Source organism: Osmerus eperlanus, chromosome 3, assembly GCF_963692335.1.
Source record: "Osmerus eperlanus chromosome 3, fOsmEpe2.1, whole genome shotgun sequence".
NCBI classification, from domain to species: domain Eukaryota; kingdom Metazoa; phylum Chordata; class Actinopteri; order Osmeriformes; family Osmeridae; genus Osmerus; species Osmerus eperlanus.
Genome location: NC_085020.1, coordinates 4,702,086 through 4,726,862, shown reverse-complemented (window position 1 = coordinate 4,726,862; position 24,777 = coordinate 4,702,086). Strand labels below are relative to the sequence as shown.

General features: G+C 41.4%; 1 protein-coding gene across 2 annotated transcripts in view; it reads left to right on the top strand.

The window, feature by feature from the left end:
• Positions 1 to 851: 851 nt before the first annotated feature.
• Positions 852 to 24,777, top strand: part of LOC134017248 (glypican-6-like) — a 55,041-nt gene continuing 31,115 nt past the window's right edge. Inside the window, exons 1-3 of one of the 2 annotated variants that reach the window (XM_062456677.1) lie at positions 852 to 1,306; positions 12,419 to 12,577; positions 21,420 to 21,811. In XM_062456677.1, coding sequence (XP_062312661.1) covers positions 1,156 to 1,306; positions 12,419 to 12,577; positions 21,420 to 21,811 — 702 coding nt within the window. In that variant the 5' untranslated portion in view covers positions 852 to 1,155. The remainder of the gene's footprint in view (positions 1,307 to 12,418; positions 12,578 to 21,419; positions 21,812 to 24,777) is intronic. The other variant, XM_062456678.1, reaches the window with a different exon arrangement.

Genomic DNA, 24,777 nt, shown 5'->3' with positions numbered 1-24,777 from the left:
ATCAGTGAAAGGAAATAAGATATCTAGCATTATCAGACACCCTTTAGTCTTGATGTTTTTGTTTTCTAAGTATAGGGTTAGTGTTTTCTCAGACGAGGCTTAGCTTTTGGAAATTCCCAGACACATGCAGCGTTCACATTCAAATTAGAGATTTAAAGTCCTTTACTGGGCCTTGAAAATAAGCCGGGGGGATGCGTCCCTTGTGAGTTAAATAAGTAATGTGTCTTATGCAATATGTGGGGAGGCAAAGGTAATATTTATGCCTTGACGGCATGGGCCATTTTGCCATGCTTAGCTCAGAAAAAGACAACTAATTCACTATATTCCTTCTGACCCAGTTTACCTGGAAACTACAACCATCCCTTGAAGCTAGTTCTGTGAGCTAGTCAAGTCGAACTGTTGCTCTTCACACCTTTCTCAGAACATTTAGAACATTTCCCTGGAAGTCTATGGAGGTCAAAGTGTAGCATTCTGCCTCTCATGTCACCATGTTAATCCACTCTTGGTCAGCCTAGGATCAATATGGTCAAAGATCAATATACCATGAGAGAGGAAGGACTCAGAACAGTGGTCTATTCATCTATGCAGACCTACAATACTATTCCTATATAATTCCAGGAAGAAGAAAAAACAGAAACAAAATGTTTTTCCTCAGTCAGTAGGAGTCATAGTCTTTTTTGTTTTGATCAAGTATGGCTTTAACATGCTAATATTCTTGTCATGGTAATTAGGTTTGTTTTCAGGACGTCTCTGGACAAGGTGATGCATTCGTAGTCTATTGTGAGAAGAGTTGGAATTCCACTCCGTATTTTCTCGCGCGCTCTGCTTCTCCGATTCAGGTCTGAGCACTTGCGGTCCTCTATCCCCAGCGTTTCGACTTTCTCCTCAGCCTCCTTGAGAGTGAAGTTGAGTGAACACGCTTGGAGCCTTTTTCTCTTTCTGGACCCATGTGGCACCTGTCCTCCCGCACTTGTGTTTTCTGCGGAAACGGGAGAATCACTATTGGTTGCCAATCGCATACAGAATTTCAGTGCAAAATATGTGCTGGTAGACAGTTGTAGAAAGTGGAAACCTCTATACGTTCTGTTTTTACCTGCGGATCTACTGCAACGGGAATCTGCAGAAGATCAGAGGGATTTGTAACAGAAGTGCAAGATGCTGAGAATTCAAACAATCATTTGCACTTTATCGGTGCTTTCACTTGCAGCAAAAGCCGATCTCAAAACCCGAAACTGTAGTGAGGTTAGGGACGCCTGTGTTGTTAAAGGCTTCAGCTTTGCACATGTTCCACTCCAGGAGATATCAGGTAAGGATGGAATTTAACAGACGGCTTACTCATTGGTCATCTACAGCATAGACTTGACATCGGATAGATATTCTGATAGAAATACCTTTGGAGTTAAAATGTGGATGGATAACTTCAAGCCCTATCTAATACTGCAAGTTATAGGCTACAATGATATTGTTCGAAATAAGTCAACATAGTTTATTTTATAACTGGTAAAAAATGTGGGGTATGTTCACGTAATAGAGAATCCTATTACATATTCTAAACGATTAAGAATTATATTTCAATATTTTTTATAACTGTTCTAATGTCTGAAATGTTTGTGGGTTTTATTCAGTACATTTACTTGTGAAAAGCTATAGGGTACACTCTTTCCTCACAATACAGTACCGACTCCCTACTAATTAGATTAGACTGACAAATCAGACAAGGACTAGTCGTTTGCTCTCTGTAAACGTCTATTTAAAGTTAATCTTGGGTAGCCTGATCACTATTAGATTTTCTGTTTAATATGCAAATAGAGGCAGCGTCAGTTCTTTGGAAGAACAATGTCCAGTAGAGGTCTCTGTGTCGTCTGCCGTGTCTTCTAGATAATTAATACAATAAAAATTGTTTCGGTTCCTCAACACAGTTGACACATTGACAAAACCTGCTGTCTGCGTGGCCCATTTACCAGTGGTCTAACATTAGATTTTGGCAGGGCCGTTGAAAGTAGAAAACATATAGGCCTATGTTGTAGAGTACAGGTGGATTTGGATCCAATTCATTTGTTGTTTGACTTTCTGAAATGAGTATAATGTGCTTTGTTTGTCCAACCCATTCTTGTCATAGAACCTCAAATCCTGTTATTTGGACACTAATTTTCTAACTAATATTCACTACTACAGTGAGTAGACCAGGAAACCTGCCACAGGTAAAAGGCTGCATATTTTATAACAAGCACACCTGTTCATAGCTGGGATACATGACTAGCCGATGACAAAATCCTCCAGAGGCACTGCATAGATGTTCATGTGCTTGCTTCTAATCTCAAATGAATGAAAAACTCAGACTCACTCATCTCTGAATAACGCCACTGTGTGGCTGTTTTTGGATCAAACCCACAGCAGTAAACCCTGACTGTTGGAAAGGATAGCCATGACAGGGTTTATCAACCGCATTAAACATGCTTTTAGTGTGTGTTTGGTGATGACCAACACCTATGGAGGTATATTTTACCTACTTGGGAGCAATATAATCAGTTCAGTGTCATTGTGAGGATCCACATACAAGTGTTAGTAGTATACAGCCTTCATGCCTTACTTTTGAAGTACCGTATATCAAATGTTTTATTAACTGATGCAGTTAAGATGAAAGGACACAAGACAGCCGCACGATGCATTAAGGAGGCTAGCTCCTGGTCCTTTCCTGCAGAGGAGACCTATCAACCTCTAATTGTGGTCAAAGAGAGAAGGGTGTGTCATGCATGTGTTTGAAGTCAGGTGCCCTAGAGGCTGGTGATGTCAGACATCGATGTCGGGGGAAGACACTGGTATTCTCTTCTAATCCCTATAGATTGAAACATCTGGTTGTGTTTCATATCATCAACTTTCTCTTTTCTTCCGTTTTTCACAATCTTCTGACGGTATGTAGCCTGTTACTCATGGCAAATAACATTTGAAATATATACGGACGACATATACAGACAATATTATTGTCCGCCATGTATATAGCATCTCCAAGTGAATTCTTCAAAATAATTCAGTCAGCAATTTATGCCAATTTTAACAACAAACTGCAAATGCACGTGGCTTTGCCTCACTGCATTCACCACACAATTTTGTTTTATCACCCATGATTGGCTGCGCCGATTGTCAAAAGTGGTGTCAGCAAAATGGACAGGAGTGTTGCAGTCAGGGCCTGATGGCCCAGTTGGTATACAGTAATACCAGGGATCCTGGCCTCTGCATTCTGAAGAGGCCCTGGTCTGGGCTGTCAGCAGCTACTGTGGCCAGGGCTTAGGAACTGAGAAGGACTGAACCTGTCCCCCCACTCTGACTGCGCCCTAAGTCAGAGGGTCTGTCAGCACAGCTAAAAATGGCCAGCGGTCCTCCTAGTCTACTACAAGTCTTGGCTAGGTGTATTTAAATTTACTGTCAGTGAGTTCATTACATACTGGCCTCTCTAACCCAAGATCGTCACTGCCCGGGTGAAAGACTAGCCCCACTTGCGAGCTTGGGAGAGATCTATCTCAGGTTCCAGTCAGTGAATTACCCAATGTCTGAGATGAGATGAGGCGATTTGGAAGGTGAGTCACAGACCCCTGGTGTCTTCCGAGTACGTGTGCTGTGTGAACCCCCGACAACCCTATCCTCATTCAACCCTATCATTTCATGCCCAGCCTGCTTATTGCCGGCCATGCAACGAGACAGAAATAACGTTCCTATATTTTATGTGTTTCCTTGGCAGCATACACAACCAGGCAAATGATCTCTGTTCAGGCGTGTAATGTGCGGGTCCACCTCCCACTTGTAATGGGATGGAATGGATTAAATGGTCTAAATGTGGCTGCACATAGAGAATGGCCTTGTGATTCTGCAAGTTAGGATTACTGTGACGCGTCGTTATCACATTATCAAGATCTCGCAGGTGTCAGTCACAGGTTTTTGCAGGTGCCTTTGTAGGTGAGGTGCTAGAAAAGGCTCACCTTGCTTCTGAGGCCACCTACTGCATTTCAATGTCAAGACAACGTGAAATGCCTGTGATGCAATTTGGCTTTAATTGGACTATTGGGACTGACGTGCGATCGTAAGTGTTGTGGTTAATAGCAGTGGTGGTGTGGTCCTATATAGCCTGTTGATTGGATGTGTGTATCCCCTGCTGTGACACAAATGCAGGAAGCACCATCAGAAAGCCAGGACCCCAAACACTCATCTATTATTTTCCGGTGCCAGAGTGGATTTCTCAAATGCCCGCTCTATCTCCATGCCATTAATCACGCTCATGAATACTGAAATGGCTGCATGATGGGCTATCTCAACAGGCGTTCCCTCTTGAAACAGGAGAAACCACGACAGACTGTGCAAGTGTTGCAGAGGCTCAGGGAGAAAACTGAATATCTGAGCAGTCAGTCAAACCAGACAAGAAGTCTCCTACAGGGAGACCTGGCAGTTCAATATTATTTGTTTAAGATACTGAGTTGGCAAAGGGATAGAGCTCACCTCTTCTTTGTTTTTCATTGTTTTTGTCATTTGTATAATTAGGGATTTTATTCGAAAAAAGTTTTGGTTGGTTCCTCAATTTGCGACTTTGTTATTTTATCTGTCAGACCATTTTACCCATCTGTCATACACCTAGTCAAGACCGTGATTTACAATAACATGCTGCTCAGTGCTTCACAGTGCTTCACAGATATTAGAAATGTCTGATTTGACAAGTCTTCTCATTGCCAGGTGTTTGTCTCCACTTATCTGTGTGGATACTTTACAGAATCATATGACAAAATAATTCAGCCCACTGAAGGAAGATATCTTTAGACACGAGAGCGCCAATAATTTGTGCTCCATTAAGTTGTCATGATTTATTTTAGTAGAGAGCGAGCTGTCTTTGTTGATGACGTGATTAGAAATTTTGAGCTTTTGTCTTCCGATGTCTTTAAAGTCAGTGACAGATTTGTATTTGTTATAGTTGACTGAATTTGATGGTGGTTTAAGTTGAGATTAGTCCTTAACCATTATCATGTTATGTCTTTTCTTGTGTGAAAAAAAGTAATTTCACTGATAATTTTCTTCTTTTTAGTTTGTGTAACTGGTGAGGTTTTACACAATTTATTTTTGATTATTATTTAATTTACACTTGCCAACCAGATAACTCTGTCTGTGTGTTATCTCGAGAAGATTGTCACATAGTCAAGGTGCCAGGCAATAATGAGCTAAACACGCCCATGGCAGCAGCATTAATGTTTGATAATCTCATCTAAGAGGGATCTGCATTAATACGAAATTCGGAAATACTCCTGATTCTTGTGAGCAATTATTCATTGTGAGATATTGATAATTAAATTTGTTTTTTAAGTCATCATAAGTTTGCACACATTTCAGACCATGTTTCTATGTTTTTTGTATTGGGTACATTGATTGGGAATTGATTAAATCTATAGAAATCTGTCAAATCCATCAAATTAAACTGCATCCTGAAGTAATCGTAATGTAAGCATATACAACACTGCTACTATACATATGTTGATAATGATTATTGGAAAGATGTTGATATTGTGAACGGATTTAAGACATAATCAACACCATTGTGTCAAGAAAAGAGCTGCATATAGGGCAAGTAAACAGCTTCTAGAGTGAATTCTACTTTTCAAGCAAAAAAAGAAAGAAAGAGACCACGGATGTTTTACTTCAGAGCACTCTAAAGATCAGTAGATCAACAGAACAAAGGCCTGGCCTTGTGTTTCAGCAGTGATGCACTCATATAGCTTCCTATACCCCATCTGCCTGTCAAAACAGTGAGCCATCGAAAAACAAAGCTCCCTTGAATGCCTCATCGCTGTCGTTGGATCTATCTATAGCTGTGCGTCTGCCATTCCGGTCCTGTTGACAACATCTGACTAGACATGATGTGCAACTGGAGGAGATGTTTGCCTTTACACTGCTCCTGGGAAGGGGCAGTGAGGTGTGTGTGTGTGTGTGTGTGTGGGGGGGGGGGGGGGCGTAGGGGGAGGTAGAGAGAGAGAGAGAGAGAGAGAGAGAGAGAGAGAGAGAGAGAGAGAGAGAGAGAGGGAGAGAGAGAGAGGGAGAGAGAGAGAGGGAGAGAGAGAAAGCATGAGATCTCTCAACCCAGTTGGCTGCTGGGTTGAGGGCACTGGCATTGGAACGAGACATCAGTGCTGATAATAGCCAGCATCGCTGAACTAAGCTGTAAATGAGGAGTGAAAGGTAATGATCAGTGCAGCCCTTAGGGCAGTGCTACTCTTCTCTCAGCCACCAGCTGCTACCTGGACTCCTCTGCCATGCTCCAGTTAGCAAGTTGACGCACGAGAGATTCACTCCCTCGCTAGTCGTTCCCTTGCTAGTCGCTCCCTCGGCCGCTGCTCCCTCGCTCGTTGCCATCGGTGGTTCTCAGGGGCGTTCCAGGTACCCTGCCCATGGAGAGCAAATCTTGACGGCATTCCACAGACCGTCTTTTTATGACATTCTTCTCAATAAATATGAAAGCCAGACATGGTATTACTTCTGTTGATTATGCGCTGCTTGTCATTCCACACTGTAGTGTACATAGTGTTTTGGTATTCCATAGGGGATTATCTGGAAAGGTTTGGAAGGAGAGTGCCAGTATTTCATTCGTGTTCTCAATGCTTGATGGTTTAGGAATTGGAATCAGAAAAGCTCTTTGTTACATCCAAAGTCTCTCTAATCATTTTCCAAGGACCTTCTCTAGCAGGTATTTTTACACAGCCTTGCCTTGAACTTCAAATGACTCCATAGCTGAGGGATCTGATATGATGTTCAAGTAAGTTCATCTGCAAAACATACTCTGAAAACGAAATGCTCAAATACCAGTGAACAGCTATTCCATGTCTATGGCAGACAGGAATGCTCCCGAAACAGCATTTTACTGTCAGAGACATTCCCACAAGGTATTTCAAAGTCTCCACTGAGAATATGGGAAATCATCATTGAAACAGCGTTTCCTTGTCTCAATGTGAGTGTCCTGGTTTTTTTGTCCCACCAGCTGTTTTAAATTTAGAATGAAAAATATTTTATATTAGTTTTGATGAATGTCCTGAAACAATAACATTTATGCCATTGTTTCCTTCACAATTAATTAATAGCATGGACGCTGCATTTATGTGAAATGTCCCATCCTCGTCCTCCACTTGACGTTGTTAGATAAAAAGATAAGTACATTATTCCTCCTTTAACTCCTCTGTTAACTCTCTGGAGAATGCGTATCATCATGCCTGTTCTGTGCTGCTTTCATCATATCTAGACTTTTCATCAGTCAGACATTTTTTGAAACTGTCCTCGTTTATGCAAGGGCACACACGCTCCCCTATCAGCATCTAAAGTTATTTAAAAACACAGGGCAACTTTTTCATTTGGACTTCTGACACGACCCAGAATGCTGTGGGAATTGTGTTCAGTTTTGACTGATGCAGCTTCCGTCTTCGGCAGCAATGTGGGTTATTCCTAAAACATAATATTTCTTGTTGGGTATACTTTTAAGTGTGAACACTTGATCGTTAGGAAAACTTGGCAACTTTCAAATATCCTTGAGGAAGGTTTTGAGTTCCCTCAAATCTGAGTTTTCTTCAAATCGACCTCAGTCAATTTGATTGAAAATAGTGTAATATTTTATAGTGACTTAGAGTAGGGCACATTATAAGTCAAAGAGAGAACCTGGAAGTTATTAGCACAGCACTTCGTTTTTATGGCAGGGAAACTTTTTTTGTGTTTGTAATGTTCATGAATAATGTGCCACAGTAAATGCTGTTTATTTACCCTAGCATTTGCCTCGACATTCATGAGCTGCAGAATTAAACTCAGTTCTTGCTGAAGAGGTGTAAATAGTACCCGTAGGGTGTCTCAAACTCCAGTCCTCCCCTGGAACAGATCAATGTGGGGCCATAATTCTAGCATAACCTTTTGGCCATGGTTTGAATATTAATAAGAAGGTGAGTGGGTAGATTCAATCAATGTTCGGAATGCTAAACAAGGATATCTTTACCCTGTGTACAAAGTGTTTGTGTGGGATTAACTTAGGTGAAAACAGATGGACACCGTTGCTATCTAAGGGAACTCTGGTGGCCATTTGGATTGACAGATCCTTACACAATGATGCCCGACACTTTCCAAAGTTTGTTTTTGTTCTTGGAGATAGAGGATGAGATATCCGGTCTTTCAAAGTTTGTCACAAATTGCCTGGGAGGAAGCAGATGGCAGAGAACATATGCCGTGGGTCTCTTCAGCCAGGTACACTGAGGAATACTTCTGAGAGTTGACCTACCTTTGACTGGAATGGAAATATAAGCCTTTTATGACCAAAGTGGGCTTATACCTGTCGTCCCTAAAGGGGAGTTTTGGAAAACATGTTTGTAGTTAATATATATATAAACAAAATCATATTACATTTACAAATACATATTTATTTATTTTTTAAACAATACAAATCATCTGATTGTCTTCTATTAAAGTAATCAAAATGAATGGAGTTTCTATCTCTCTTACTCCGAGCCCTGGTGTTAGAGAGTTGGAGTTTAGCTCATATAACAACGTTATGTATAACAACAACATGATAACCTCACCTCTCTTTCCTACTCACTCAGTAATTTTCTTAAGATATTCGAACAAAGACATTGACGGTAATCACTGGACTCTTTAACAAGACTAACAGACTGGGAGGTCAGCCACTTCAATCACGACGATGGGGGTCTCTTATTTGTGAAGCTTGAATCTTTGGCTGCAGTCTCAGGTAAAATCGTATGAATAAAGCCACGATCATCTGAATTTGCGTACGCACAGTTAAGACAAACTCTGGGAGTGCAAGGAATATAAATCCCCACTGTGTTCAATTTGTGGAGGAGCTTCATCTGCAGTGAAAACAGGAGAGGTGATCTGGCTGACACTCTGCCAGAGCGGACACGATGGAGTGACAGAAAATAATTGCGACTCATATACATAGCAATTGATAAAACACTGAATGCATTCAGAAGTCACCCTTATTTCCTCTGTAACACCCCCCCTGCACCCCGCCCCCCGTATGATTCAGTAATATAGCGAGAAGCATGTTGGACTTGCACATTGTTTATACCTCCCAGAAGGAATTAAACACAGTTATTGCCCATACAACTCACTGTCTGTGAAACTGTTCTTTGCTAACCATATTGTTAATTACTGTAATGATTTGCAAGATTGATTTCATTTCCTAAACAGTGTGAAGATACAGCCGGCATGTGATACTATCTCCCACCTCAACCTCAGGGAAATGTAACCAGCAACGGTTGTGATAGTGGAAAGTACCAATCCCGATGCAGGGAGGTTGTGATAGTGGAAAGTACCAATCCCGATGCAGGGAGGTTGTGATAGTGGAAAGTACCAATCCCGATGCAGGGAGGTTGTGATAGTGGAAAGTACCAATCCCGATGCAGGGAGGTTGTATAGTGGAAAGTACCAATCCCGATGCAGGGAGGTTGTGATAGTGGAAAGTACCAATCCCGATGCAGGGAGGTTGCGTTGGGACACAACTCTTTATTTCCCTCTCAGCCCCATCTTAATACTGAATGTTTCACCAGAGGCTAGCTTTGAGACCAGGATATTAGCAGGAAATATCATCCACCTCAGCTCCTGCAGTTGGGGAAACTCAGGATAACAAACACCTTCAGGTGAAAATCACCTCAGTAACATACATATGCCAGAGGCAAACAAAGGCCTTGTCTACATACTATGGTTGTTGTTTTGTTGTTGTGGCCTCTCTCCTCTTTACTCATGGAGAGTTTATATCCTGTAATACACTGTCCACATCATGTTGGATCATGGGAGTCCACTGTGCTGCTGTAACCTTGGCCCGTAAAAGGACACGGCACCTTGGCTGAGTGCTGAGGTCTCTGAAAGCCTCTTCTGGGATGTTGATGTACGACAGACTCATTTTAAGTGATGTTTTGCTCTGTTGAGACTACAGGAACACAAGGCGGGGTTATGTGAAGAGCTCTTTCAGTGTGACACCTCTGATGGAGAGCAGTGCTTAGACACATGTGGCCAATGGGACCTCCCACTAACCTTCGATCCCTTGCATGTCCACCAACAGAGTCACACCCAAACTTTCTGACGGGACACATTAAAGCTTTATCCGTTTTGATCAGAGAAAGGAAGAAAAGAGAGCCAATTTCAAATCAAGAGCAATTTCCTCAACGTCAGTGATTTCACCTGTCAAGGACGATGAACAAATGATAAATAGGACCTTAAAATAAAATTGAAAGCTCTGCCAATACCTCTCTCATCTCATCTCTTACATCCTGATTGTCTTCTGGCTGCAATTCAACTCTGTGTAGTTTCACACCACAACAGCGATTTTCTTAGCCAGTCCTACTTAAAATAATGACATTATTAGTCCCCTCTGTTGCACTACTGAGGGTACATCTCTACACCTCTGAATTCCACAGACAACATACACACACAGAGAACTGGAGAGAATTAGAGGGATGCACTGTATGGGGATGAATGAATGCATATAATTGATTGAAGGAAATTACAATACCTGTATACTGTTGGCAGATGCTGGGACTTTCTGTTCAATAGAACGAGAGCTTTTTGGGAAAGTAAGATTTTGTGTGAACGTATATCAAGTTGCAAATTATTGTCTTAATATTGTCCCCATGTGATCAGATGACATTTGTTCGTTTAATTCAGTTGTAGGCTGAAAAGCACAGAGATAAGCCGAGTCAGTGTTATGTGGCACTGGAACGTTGTTCAGCAACATGGGACGATGTAGATCATTAACTTGTGATTCTCTTCAGTATTTCCTGAATGTCATCAGTTATAATGTGATTTTGTGTGAGATTATATTTCCTAGATGACATTTCAGTCTGTTCTCTCTTCACTGACTTCAAAGTGATGACTTATAGAATATGATACCTACTGTACTATTAATGTATACAAATATTTCTCAATATTAAAGCGGAAGGAATTTTGATAAAGAGAAAAGTAAGCAGAGGGAGAGAACTATTGATATTGAAGAAGAGATTCCAAATGTTACGGAATATAAATCACAACTGAACACAATTTCCTCATGAAAACCAAGCACAGAAACGTGCTTGTGAGATGATTCTTCCATTTACTGTAAATATAGGCTGTTCCATTAAGGTTTCTGATTTCTCTTCCAGTAGGAGAAAACAATTAGAAACAGCAGTAAAACCCACATATTTATCCTCTAGTGATAAATAAAGCCTGGCATGAATTTCATCTCTAGACTGCTGGCAATTTTAATTAAATTTTGTTTGTATGCAAGCTACATAGAGAGCTGGCAGAAAGTTGGGAGAATCGAGCAATTGCATGGGGAGTGGGAATGACTTTGACACACATTATGATGTCCCTGTGTGTGTGTGTGTGTGTGTGTGTGTGTGTGTGTGTGTGTGTGTGTGTGTGTGTGTGTGTGTGTGTGTGTGTGTGTGTGTGTGTGTGTGTGTGTGTGTGTGTGTGTGTGTGTGAGAGAGAGGGAGGGAGTGTAAGAAAGAGCAAAGACAAGCTTTCACAATGTCTGAAATTGCATCAGCCATATTGCTTTCGAGATCCTGCTCTGTGACTATGGACAGTTTGTGTATCATATCTTATAGAGATATGATATTTACATTTACATTTAGTCAATTAGCAGACGCTCTTATCCAGAGCGACTTACAGTAAGTACAGGGACATTCCCCTGAGGCAAGTAGGGTGAAGTGCCTTACCCAAGGACACAAAGTCATCTGGCAGAGCCGGGGATCGAACCAGCAACCTTCTGATTACAAGCCCGCTTCCCTAACCGCTCTGCCTCCTGACTCTGAAATATAAAGTATTTATTTTCATCTGCACACTAGGACTAACAATGTATTTCAGAAAATGACCATTATGACCATCATTATTATCAACAGATGGAGTGAGTCTGGTCCCCACTTGAAACATTTTTGTCATACAATTATGAGATCTTTAATTAAATTATGTAATAGGTACAAAGAAAGAAAGTTTCAACAGCACATTGTATTTAGAAGCTGTTATTTAACTGGTCCTATCATGTTCAACAGATACATATGGCTTATGTAGAATCTGTGGAGTTGTAAATCTATGTTCAAGTCACAGACAGCACAAAATTACCAGATTGTCAAAAGCAAAACCTGACCAGAAGTCCTATTATCTTTTTTGAGGAAACATTGCTGATACACTTTATAAAGAGAAAGATGAACCAGGCCGTCATCGAGTCTTTTTCGATGCAATTATCTTGCAATGCAGATTATTAAAATATCTGCTTTAGCACAGCATCACCATGGTTTTACCCGTTTGTCATTCCAAGGCGTATGAGGAGAATGGCGCTGTCCATACAGTAGCTACATCTATGTGTGTCACAGATGTGTCATTTGTTCTCTAAATGACAGAGTAACGTTTGGTTTGTCTGCAGGTGAGCACCTCCGTGTGTGTCCCCAGAGCAACACCTGCTGCACCCCTGAAATGGAAGACAAGTTCGGCCAGCAGAGCAAGCTGGAGTATGAGAATCTCATGGATGAAACTAGTCACGAATTGCGAAGCACCTTTGTATCCCGACATAAAAAGTTTGATGGTGAGTCATTTCTGATGGTTGAATAGTGTTTGTACTACATGAGAGTTCTACTAAGCCCTGAGTTCTACTTAGTAAGTTGAACTATGTTGTCTCTGAATTACTTTTACTTAAATGTACATTTGTACTTACTTTACATATATATATTATATATATATTATATATAATTGTTCTTATGATCACCTTAAAACAACCAAATCAAAGGACCACCATTATTTACATATTATATTAATGCAAGTTAAATTAATATGTAGTATTGCATAGGAGTATACACTAAATCACAAATCACTGCATACCGTACGACTCATTATCTAAATAAACAGATAATGACGGTCAGTCTCTTACAAAGACCTGTAGTGAATTTGTTCTTTTTTAGGATTGCTAATAGACACTGTCACAAAACAGTCATTGTTTTTCTATGAGACAGACAAAATAATAACAAATGCTCTTTAAATCAGCTAACAATTTCAATTAGCTAGTTGTGTGACATGTGCTTAGTCATTCGAAGGGAAATATAAAATCAACCCCTTTTGGTTGGTTTTACGCCCACAGAGCATTTCCCTGCAGACTTACAGCGTGGAGAGGTCCAGCCTGAGATATTAAATCTGCTTGCAGGCTTTACTCTACTGTCTGTATGATCCTGACTTAACCCCGCGTTGACTCTCCTCATCACGACTCGTCCACTGACGAGAGAGGATCTTCCCATTTAAGAACCTTGCATTATAGAACCCACAGCTCCTCTCTAACGTTCCATTTCTCTCTCCACCAAGTGAACTTCAGCTAGTTAGGGTTTAATGAGTGCTGATATCAGTCAGCAGACTCTGCTGTGTGGGCAGCAGCTGCTCTCATCAGGAGGAGGGAGAGAAGAGGATGGAGGTGAAAATGATGTCAGCCTACAGAGCCAACTTGTCAGTGCCCAGTCACAGGCTAGGAGGAATGTACAGTATTTCCCTGTATGATTTATTTGAGAGAAATCCTAAATAGAGTGTTTTCTCTGGCTCAGCCTGCCTGGATGGGTGCTCCTTTCCTCATATTTTGTGTCTAACTTAAACCACATTGTGCTTCTGCTTGGAATGGATTTGCTTCAGTTGCCCCTCTGTTAACGCTGGGCATTCAGGGAGAGTGTGAACCATATGCCAAGCTGTGGCCTTGATTCAGTGGGGCTTTCTCTAGTGTGATGAGAAGCTGGGTTCTCTCAGATTAGTCCACAGGGTTGGAGCAGTGCTTCTCAAGAACAATGAGCTTAGTCTGTCTCTTTCTCTCCCTCTTCATACCTCTCTCTCACTCACTCTGTCCTTGTCTTTCTCTGTTGATCTAACTCATTCTTGCTCTTGCGCTCTCTCTCTCTCTCTCTCTCTCTCTCTCTCTCTCTCTCTCTCTCTCTCTCTCTCTCTCTCTCTCTCTCTCTCTCTCTCTCTCTCTCTCTCTCCGTTGCTCTATCAGAACACAAACATCCCACCTCCAAGTCTTTTACAAAAGATTTCTGCACGACTAAGCCAAACCCCTTTTGTTGGATATTGAATTGTATTCAAGACTTTTCATTGTGAATGCTGTGTAAAAAGACTGCATTTTACTATTGTCCGTCATGTGAAAACATGCATCACCTCTTTGATGTACAATGTGTGGGCTGTGAGAAATGAGTGAAATCTGTTGAGTAAGTGCCTCTAGGTGGGCTGCAAAAGCATCTTCCAAATACATTTAGATGGCAATATTATTATTCAGTGGAGAGCAATATGTTAAATCCTGCAGACATTTGCAGCTAAGCAAAGTCATTTTTCATACAGTAGCCTCCTGTAAGATGCATTTGACAGGAACGCAGAGGGGAATATCCACAAATCTCCCATAATGGCGTCACGGCAACTGCATGGTGATTATGCTGGAACGTGTGGAGAACAGTCACGCTGATAACTAACAAACATGGCTGTATCAGAATGATCAGTGTGTGATGGAAAATGTTCCGTTTTATTTTTACCATATGTATTCTTTTGACTTCACACATTCTTGATTGTGACTTCTGAACACCAGACAGAGTAGACTATCAATCAGTAGTTCTCTAACGAAACCTAGGACTTCTGTACTTGCTCTATGCTGTCAGATGTTACTCATTCTGACCCACCAACTTAAGTGTTTAGCATGAAATATTCATCTGAGAAATCCTCATTTAAAAGCTCGGCTCATCTTGTTATAGGAAAGTAGAATTCTGTTATTCAGATTCCATTAAAGAAAGCTTTAGTGTAAACCTATAACTGTAATCCTTGATCCATGAGGGAACTTATCGAGCCTCATACGCATCCAAATAGGCTTGTTAAAATGTGCCACACAGTGCCCATGGCAATGATATGCCCACTTCTTCAAAACAGCTATGTAAAACACAGACTGTAACCTTTAACTATGGCAATGGCATGCACAATGTCAGAATGCTTGTATGAGTCTTTTTTTTTCCTGGAAAGTAAAATCTTTAGAACATATGCCTTTCCTGGAAGGATGCATAAATAAGTAAATGTTATTTTGATTGGCTTCTGTCAGGAGAGGTGAATGTCACGAGATGAGAGGAGGGCACCAGAGGAGGAGGAAATGGGGCTGGGCGAGCAGCACTTAGATGCATGGCTTCAGGCACCCATGCTCCTCCGGGGTACACTGCCACTCTTCATAGAGCTGGCCTCAGCACTGCTGCTCTCTGCTGTCTGGCAGACTGCAGGAGACACGCAGTCTGCCGAGGGGCTCCACAGACTACCCACACAGGAAACCTGAGACACTCCTGTTTGGATGTGAATTTCACTTGTGCGTGTTGGTTATTTATCAGGTCCAGCAAAATGGCAAAGTGTGGGCTATTATTATTCATGTTATAATTAAGTCCATATTTCGTACCCTTCCTTGCCAAACTATACTAGATAACAGAATGTGTTTAGAATTTTTGAATGTCTGCATCCTTGTTCAACAACTGTTGGCTTGGTTGAAGAGGATGAGAAATGCAGAACAGTAACACCCAGGTTGGCTTTGCAGCTGTCAGTATTGTACCACGGGGCTACTTATGTTGCCTTAGATACTAGGCATTAAAAATCGAATCAAATGTAAGACTTCCCTGATTTAGACCTCACACTCATGTTGCTAAACTGCTGTTTACCATGCATTTAGCACCTGTTTGTGCCGTCCCACCCCCACAGAGTCATGTGCTCTTCATGTGGAGCCAGACATGATCTCTGCTGTATCTGACGGAGAACGCTGGCCCACGCATGCAAACACCCCTGCCTGTGTGTTATCGCCACCACAGTGAGAGGGCACCGTCATTTCTGTGCCAAGACCAGAAATAATACAAACATCCCACATCACCCCCACCGTCACCCCATAGACCAGCAGCAGCTGGAATGCAAAACTAAGAGTGTGTGTGTGTGTGTGTGTGGGGGGGGGGGGGTGGAACAGGTCATCATCTCAATGATTATTGTCAATAGCACAGACTCTATTAGTGTGAATCACCATGATTCTCCCCATGTTTGCTGATCTGCTCATGCACACAGCGTAGCATGAACGTATTTCCAGTTTGGCAGTAATCCATATCCCAGTACTCAGAGAAGCAGTACATGTGCTCTGAGAAATGAGAGAAATAACAAGCCTACAGATTCCTCTCCCGTTTAGCTCATTAAAGACTGAGAGGGGGGTCTTAATTACTAATCAATGGCTGGCCATTCGTTGACCACAAACACCATGGTTCTGAGGATCACAACGGAATATTAATGAATTGAGACTTGCATAATCAATCCTATTTGGAGTGGCACACTCTGAGCTCTTTGCCACAGTGGCCTGCATGCTAATAATCCTATAGAACAGATTTTCACACACTTGGAAATCAACTGCATCCTAACACGCCTTTGGTTTGTTTTCGACAACAAGGCCACATTATATAATTATAATTATACGAATTATATAAGAAATTATCATTTTAGTTTCTTATCCTGGTGGTTCCTTCGATTTGAAAGCATATCCCAGTCACCTACCTCCACACCCACTGCCTCCCGCCCACTTCCCTCTCCTCCCCAAACCAGCAGTGTGTGACTCATAACAGTTAACACACAGCAATAATCCAGAGGCATGCAGAGGATAAAAGGTCACTGCTGTCATGTTTACTGAAGTAGTACAAGGCCCATTCCAAACTCATTCCCCCATCCTTCTCAGACGTTCTCCTCCCTTCAGACCGGCCCTTTAATTGACAGGTGGAGTATGGGCTGCTCCTCCTAGCAAGGACGCGGCAGCTTTTCTTCAGAGCCATTGAAAGATGGAGGAGTGCGCTCTGTGTCTACCCTACGTGGTGGCCTCTGTGGTGAACACATGGTGATAGAGATGGTGGGGCGTTCTGGAACAGGGCACAGAGCTGCTGGACGAGGAGGGAAGCAGCGTAAGCTCTACCGGAGAAACCATCGACTATGTCATTGTAGTTGTGAGATACAAAGCAATGGGTAGTGTTATTATAGACTGCTCTGAGAAAGTTTGCCTGACAACATCATCAGGGCACTGTCTCATCCCAGGGGCTGCGGCTTGTTCAGTTTGCTTATATTATGAAAGCCTATTAAACCCACAGAGGCATACTTTGCATCATTTACATTGTATAGTAAAACATAAAGTTGCCCTTCTGTAGGTGGGGGCAATACACTCTTTGAATTGATCTTCTTTGTAATTGGTTTCACACTCAAACCCTGCTGCACAGAGGCTGCCAAAGATAATCACAACGGGTCAATGTTGAGGTTGCTGCGTCTTTAGTATTAAGGGTTTATAAATGACCCGCCAGCTATGATGGATGGAGCCGTTGAAACTGTCTGCTGTTATCCCTGCATGTTGCCTTAATTATGTGACCTCCATATTTTTACCGTCAGCTTAAACTACAGGCTTTACGACTTTGCCTCAAGTATAATCTCTCACCCCAGCAACATCATAACATTGTTGTTGCCACCAGGATCCCAATTGGGTGAATGCTGCACAGCAGTCAAGGGTCTCTTCAAAAGCAGAGGTTATGCTTTGGTTGGTGATGTACTCTGTCATTTTGATATCTCCTATAGTTTTCCTGAATCCCAATTGCTCGGGATGACTGTCTGTGGCTGAAAGCCCTGTTTGAGTTACTGCTGGTCACCGCTCAGGGGACTTTGCTGTAATTAACTACAGGCCGCAGGGTCCAACTTTACACTGTGGCCCCTTAACAATGTCACACAGTTACACACTGTCATCCCAATACACAGCCACCTCTGATGGGTGTGCACTGAAGCCCAGTGGGCCGCTCCTCACTGTCTTTCAAAACTTTTCCTGACACCCCGGGGGCCTTCGACTGAGAAACAGTGATTCATCAATGTTTTTTTTTTTTGTGTGTGTGTGTGTCTATGCATGTGCTTCACATATTTGCTTTAGAAAAGCTTGGTTTAGAAGAGATCTGAGGATCTGCAGTGTGTTTTGTCAGGAGACCAGACCTCAGCAGGCCTCGGCTGGAGAGAGAGGCTCTGTCTCAGGGCGAGCGGAGGCTCGCTCTTCATCAAAGAGAGAAGGGCTCCGTTTAGCCTCCACGCACAGTTCACTGCGCTCAGCGAGGAACGGGCCCAGTACTGTACTGAGCCTCATCAGCGCAAAGTAATGAACTTTAGGCGAGTTAAGGGTATTAACATCAGTCTTGTCCAACATTTAAGGGTCATTGTACTCTCTGCTAGCTGCACTTGCAGGCATTAATTTGGGCAGACCTCTTAATTATTAAGATGTATCAGGTCTTTATGTGAGTTCTCCTCATAAATGATTTTTTTTGACGCAATACCCGATTGTAAAATATGATCCTCTTTGTGAATTATCTGTAATTATGTTAAATTGTCTTTTAACAAAATTTATTATTCACTGAACTGCAATGAGGTCATCCATAATGTGAGTGTTAATTATTCATTGTAATTGTTCTGAATTAGAGCTTGGAGTCATATCAAAGATGCCGACTATACTTTAAAATGAATTCTGCTTCAATTATGTTGATTGTATTCGATTAATAGCCCAGCTCATCCAAAAGGGGGAAGATTTGACTCCACACAGATATTTCCCAATCCTTTCATTCATAATGAAATTAGTTTCAAACATGTCATTAATCAGAAAGCATATCACTTGATACCATAGACTCTTGCATATTATTAATCAAATCATGATGATTAAGCACGAGGAATCATGAAAACTCATGGTGATAAGTGCAGATCGTGCATAATTGGTTCACTTAACACTGCCATCATGTTGCATTTTTGGGATATTCTCAATGACCACATCATCCAACTCTCTGCAAGTTTCATGGCATTGCATTGATAAATGTCAGAATAGCAAGTCAACTCAGTGAAACCATGACAAGCTTGTCTTCATCTGTATTTCTAACCATCCCTCTAGTGAGGGATAAATGTTTGAAAATACAATTTGATATAATTATGTCCCAAGAGACACAGGAACTGGAGTCCAACAACACCAACATTAAAGTCTCAGGTAAAAACAGAAATACAAAATGATTTTCCACTACTGAAAATAGAACTACCACCACCACACACACATGCACACACCAAAAGATAAATAAATAAATATATTTAGATGTTGGCCACAAAAAGAGCTCACCATGCTATATAAAAAGATAGAAAGCACATCTATCATCAAGACAGCATACTGTCTTACTAAACATGATACCATTTTAATAAGTACCCTCATTAGTGATGGGTCCTTAACACATTAGCTACTGTAAAAGTCTGCATTAAGGTCTTTTGACCTAGTTAAATCAGATGCTTTCCATCCCATAATGTGTGGGAGAATTGTACCATATTTTACTCTGTTAATAAGGCTTAGATTTGACCATTTAACTGGAAAATACAGATGGAGATACAGGTAGACTACCCAAGTTTAATGTGTCCTTTAAGTCAGAAATTTTAATGTGAATAATCATTTGAATTATTTGAAAACCATAAAAAAAATGTGTTTCTAGGGTCAGTAATTGTTACAGTTCACAAAGTGGTCAAGAACGATACAGCTAGATCTGAATGTAATTACTTTTACATGCGGTTTTATTTAGGAAAGCTATTCAAATGAACAGTATATAAAATGGTGTTGATGATAGATGGCATGTCGGTTGTATCTTTTTCGAGGGCAGTTAATACAGTAATTAACATACGTGGAAATAGGATAATGCCGGTCAAGTCTTATTCAGAGCTGCACTTCCCAAAGACCATTTCAGTGTTTGGAGGTTGCTAATGTGTTGCTCCTAATGTAATTGGATTTCTCTCGTATTGCAGAGCACAAGTGATCACTTAGTGACATTACCATTTTAACAAGGCCCCTCAATTCATACCTGATAGATGTTCAGAATCTTGAGAGCCGCAAGGCCACCCTGGGAGAGGAGCTGGTTCTCGGCAGACAAACCAACTTCAATCATGCGAATAATCGTATACGGTCCATGTATCTCTTGTTTTTCATCGTGGCATACAGGGACCAAGTAAAACCAAAGGACTATATCGTTTAATGCTATGATTTGATAAAACGTGTCTGAATCTGAATAAAAGAAGTTTAGTATGGTAGTCATGGAACCCTCATACGGATATTCTTGAACTATTGAACTCAGTGTTCCTAATTTGCAGAAAAAGGTGTGAACCCTATTCAAATTTAATCAGACTACTTGAAAGTCAAGCCTGTCATCATGGATAGCTAATATGGCAGACATCACCTCACTGAAGTTTCAGTTGATCCATTTAGGTCATTCTGTAAATATTACGCAGTGTTGACAAAGAATATAGCCTCAATCTTTCACCCTGAAGGCTGAAAAGTGTCTGTTTTTCTTAGAGTTTTTCTATGTAACTTGAGGCTGTGTGCCGTTCTTTCTCTATTAAGCGTAGAGCTGCTCCAAAAATAATGATCCTCCACAACAATCTCAGGAAATACTGTTGGAGAGATGGAATTTTATTGGATTTAAATCAAGTTGGGGAAAATCATACTAAGTTTTGTGTTTATGAGTTGTGTGTGCTTTTGTAAGTTGTATAATAATATAACATTTTATAATCAGCAAATATTCAACTTTTTAATCGTTATCATTCTATGGTTGATTTTCTTAACAAATACTATAAATCTCTAATATTACACATTTTCCTTTTACATTTTATGTTTTCCTATTGAAGGAAAACAGAAGAAAATGCAGTTTCAATAACAAACAATCATCAATATTGGATTTAATATTTTGAAGCATTATGACTTTAACGCCTCAAAAAATACTTTCTCAAACATGGTATAAATTAGTGCTTTAGATTCAGTTTGATTGATTGACTTTGGATGTCAAACAGGGTAGTCTGAAATGTGAGTAGTTAATGGTATATCGAGTTACAGTCATAAATACCTCAGTCTTGAAGAACACACTGTATGTCGCTGATGAATATTCCCTCAAGGTGTTAACCTGATAAACATATGTGAGCTAACAGTATAATCTTAGCTGCAGAGTGTAATGTTATACTATATGGATATGTCACACTTGCAAAACAGTGTCTGTCTTTCAAGAATAAAAATGCCAAGTGGTTAATATACAGTTTTTATTTGATTTGCTATATCCGTTGCTGCTGTGATTTATACTGTATGACGAATAATTACATGAAGAAATACCACTGTGTGTTTCCGTTTGAGTTGATTTGTTTTATCAGTGTGGATAGATCTATACATAATGACATGATGTTTTGACTTTACTCATGGGAACATACACAATTCACTTCAATTCACTTTATTAATCCTGAACAAATTCGATGTTCCGGTTACTATGTGCACACTTTGAGATATGAATAGTAGACATTTATAGCCTCTTTCTTTTTGTCTCCCCTCCAACCAGAATTCTTCCTGGAGCTGCTGGAGAACACTGAGAGGTCCCTGAACGAGATGTTCGTGAGGACCTATGGCAAGCCTTACATGCAGAACTCTGAAGTATTCCAGAACCTGTTTGCTGAGCTAAAACGATATTACACAGGAGGAAATGTCAACTTGGAGGAAATGCTCAACGACTTTTGGTCTCGTCTGCTGGAGCGTATGTTTACGCTGCTCAATTCCCAGTACATTATCACGGAGGACTATCTGGAGTGTATCAGTAAGTACACGGACCAGCTCAAACCGTTTGGAGACGTGCCCAGGAAACTCAAGGCTCAGGTTACCAGGGCCTTTATCGCGGCACGAACATTCGTCCAGGGCCTCTCCGTTGGACGAGAGGTAGCCAACCGAGTTTCCAAGGTAACAACCAGCATCTCTGTTGACCAAGAAAGCTGTCTATACAGTACATGGCTGCGAAGTTTGGGATGTAGCAGACATGGCAATATAATGTTTTTAATTAGCACAGTTCCATCACATGAAGCAGATAGATGACTAATCAAAGTATTTTATGATACAAAATTGTGATGAGTACACTGAAGCCTGAGTTGAGTAACATCCAACATAATTTTGAGCAAGCTTGTCATGTTTCTGTTTTTCAGCATGGGTGAGGATTTCTTATGGTATTTCATGGATCAGCATCATGTTTTGCCCTCTATACTGTTCTAGAAGAGTTGGTATACTAGACGGTTGGTTGGCCTTCGGGGCTCTGAGTGATAACACTGCAGAGATCCTGCATTGTTTGGGAGAGAGACTTGCAGACTGAAGGAACTGGGAGACTTGCTTGCCTTAAGCTATAGAGTGAAAAAGGAGAAAATGTGTGCTGCAAATGTTTGTATCTCTATCTCCCAATATTTGTTAACTCCATATAGGAGCCATTAATCATGCTCAGGCCTGAGTATTCTGTTTGATGTGATGTAATCGTACTGCTGCCGCAGCAGTATATCATATTGCCCTGGGAGTGTGTGTAGTTTCGATCGTGTGCAAAATAAGATTAAAAGGAAAAGCAAGAGTCTTAGGCTTGGAATTAGCCTCACTAAACAACAAGGTGGGGGCTGCTTTCTGGATGAGTCCTTTACTGCTCATAACGACGTTAATGCAGGTTTTAGTCGTATGTTCCATCCTGGGAGACTCCAGTCTGATAGATGCCCATTTCACCACTTCATGATTCATTGTCTCTGTTAATGTGTGTGCACGTGCGTGTCTGTGTACGTGTGTGACTATGTCTACGTGTCTTTGCGTAAATGAGTCTGCGTATGTGTCTGCGGACAGTTCTAACTGAAAATGTTTCGCTTCATTTTGTCTTACGTGGTCAACCACTTCACTTTTGACTTCACGATGGATCTCAATAGTTTCAAAAGGTGAGGAGGAACCAGCATCGTATAGTGTCACATTCACTGTAATCTATTGGAGTTATGCTGTATAATCAAGATGCCTGATCCCTGAACTTTCAAGCATCTCGACATGTTCTCCGTCGTGAACTCCGTGAACCCCCCATAGCGAGCTAAACGGAGAGTGCCTCACTATTTCCACCACTGATGAGACCATGTTTATGAGCCAGTCCTGAGAATGAGTGGTTACTATCTGCCTAGGGACACACATCCTGGCTGCCAGAATGTCCCTGCTTCACCTCTGGCATTTCACAGGGACCTGAGACCCGGGTCATGTGGCGGGGGCCGTGTCCTTTTGATCTGCGGGGTCTGAGCTCACGAGCCTGGATTGGGTTTAGGCTTAATGGAATGAGACACCAAAGAGGAGGCGTCTGTGGCGCGGCTCATGTGAGATGTGACATCCACGTCTATCACTGGCGGGGCGTTTATTGAATTACAGTAGCCGGTGTTGTACATCACACCGCTTCACAGCTCATGAGAGACAACAGAGAGGGCACACAGGAACTAAAGACTTGTCTGAATGTCTCCTTCCAGACAAAATTCAGACGGTATCAAAGACTACACTCCGATTCTTCCAAATATATCTCCACTGTTTGTGTTTCAGTGTCGTGTGAAGTGATGATGTGACTTTTGATTCTAATAATAGGAGCTGCTTTGACGTGCTTATCCACTGTCATTTGGATAAACCCTGCTTTAGTGAGACTGTAATGCACTGAATCCATACTCCGGACCAGGCATCAGGACTGCAGAGCAGAGCCTTTCATTGAGAATGAACTGCTTTTTTCAGATGTCAGTGATGGACAGTTTTTCTGTGAAGAAACAAGCTTAGAGATTATGGTTATTGTCGTTCTGACACGAACATTGACTTTCTATTCAGTGCTCGACTGTTCGAAAAAGGTGACGAAATTAAGTTGAACTTGCTTTTAGATTACCTCAGGATGATCTTTCCCTTTGATGTCAGACTCCATTGTGTTTAGTTTTTTTACCTACCTGTGTGTTTTATCTGTTGCTTTGCAACCGCAGAACAAAGAAATTAGACATCTCGTAGATACTTCCCACACAACCACCCAGAACTTCCCCAGAAACAGTTGAAAGAAGGTTCACCCTTGTTATCTCCAACTCGTCAACCTGCACTCCACTTGAGAGTTTGTAGGGATGCCACAACGACATTGTCTGAGTGATCAGTGTCAGGGTGTGTAATAAGCCGAACAGACGTGCTACCATTAGATGTCTGAAACCTGTCTTGTCACGGGCGTGTGTGTGTGTGTGTGTGTGTGTGTGTGTGTGTGTGTGTGTGTTTGTTTGTTTGATCCTGCTATATGAAGGCAGATGCTGCCTCCTCTACTCCTCAGTGGCTGCTCACTGGTGGGTTGAAGAGAAGCAGGGGTCCAATCAGATCAAACATTTCGACTGCTCAGAAACCACTCAAAGACAGAGACTTCCAACAGCGACAAGTCTTGTGCTCCCACCAAGTTCAGGCAGTGTCTGGGTTCTTTAGAAACTTGAAACTAGGACATGACAACATTCTGTGTTCCTTTAAACTAGGACATGGAACTTTACACTAGTGCAGGACAACATCATATGTTCCTTACATTTTACCTAATTTCCTATCTCTGCTTGATTTGGGTTTGGATAAACATGAGATTCTTTGTTCACAGCCTGTTCAATCAAAGTACAATATGCTTTTTTGATTTGCAATGCATTTAAAAGAAACTGGATAGATGCATACATTGGAAGTACAAATGCCAAAAACCGAACTCTGTTTGTAACTATTAGTCAATGGACCTACATAGAACACACACACACAGTTAAGAAGGCACACACAAACACAAGCACCCGAAAATAAATGCTTTCAGTTACCAGTGTACAAATTGGAATTCAGGTGGAAGCTGCTCCGAAAGCATGGGCTTTTGCAGCAAGGGAGTCAGGTGGCTGAGC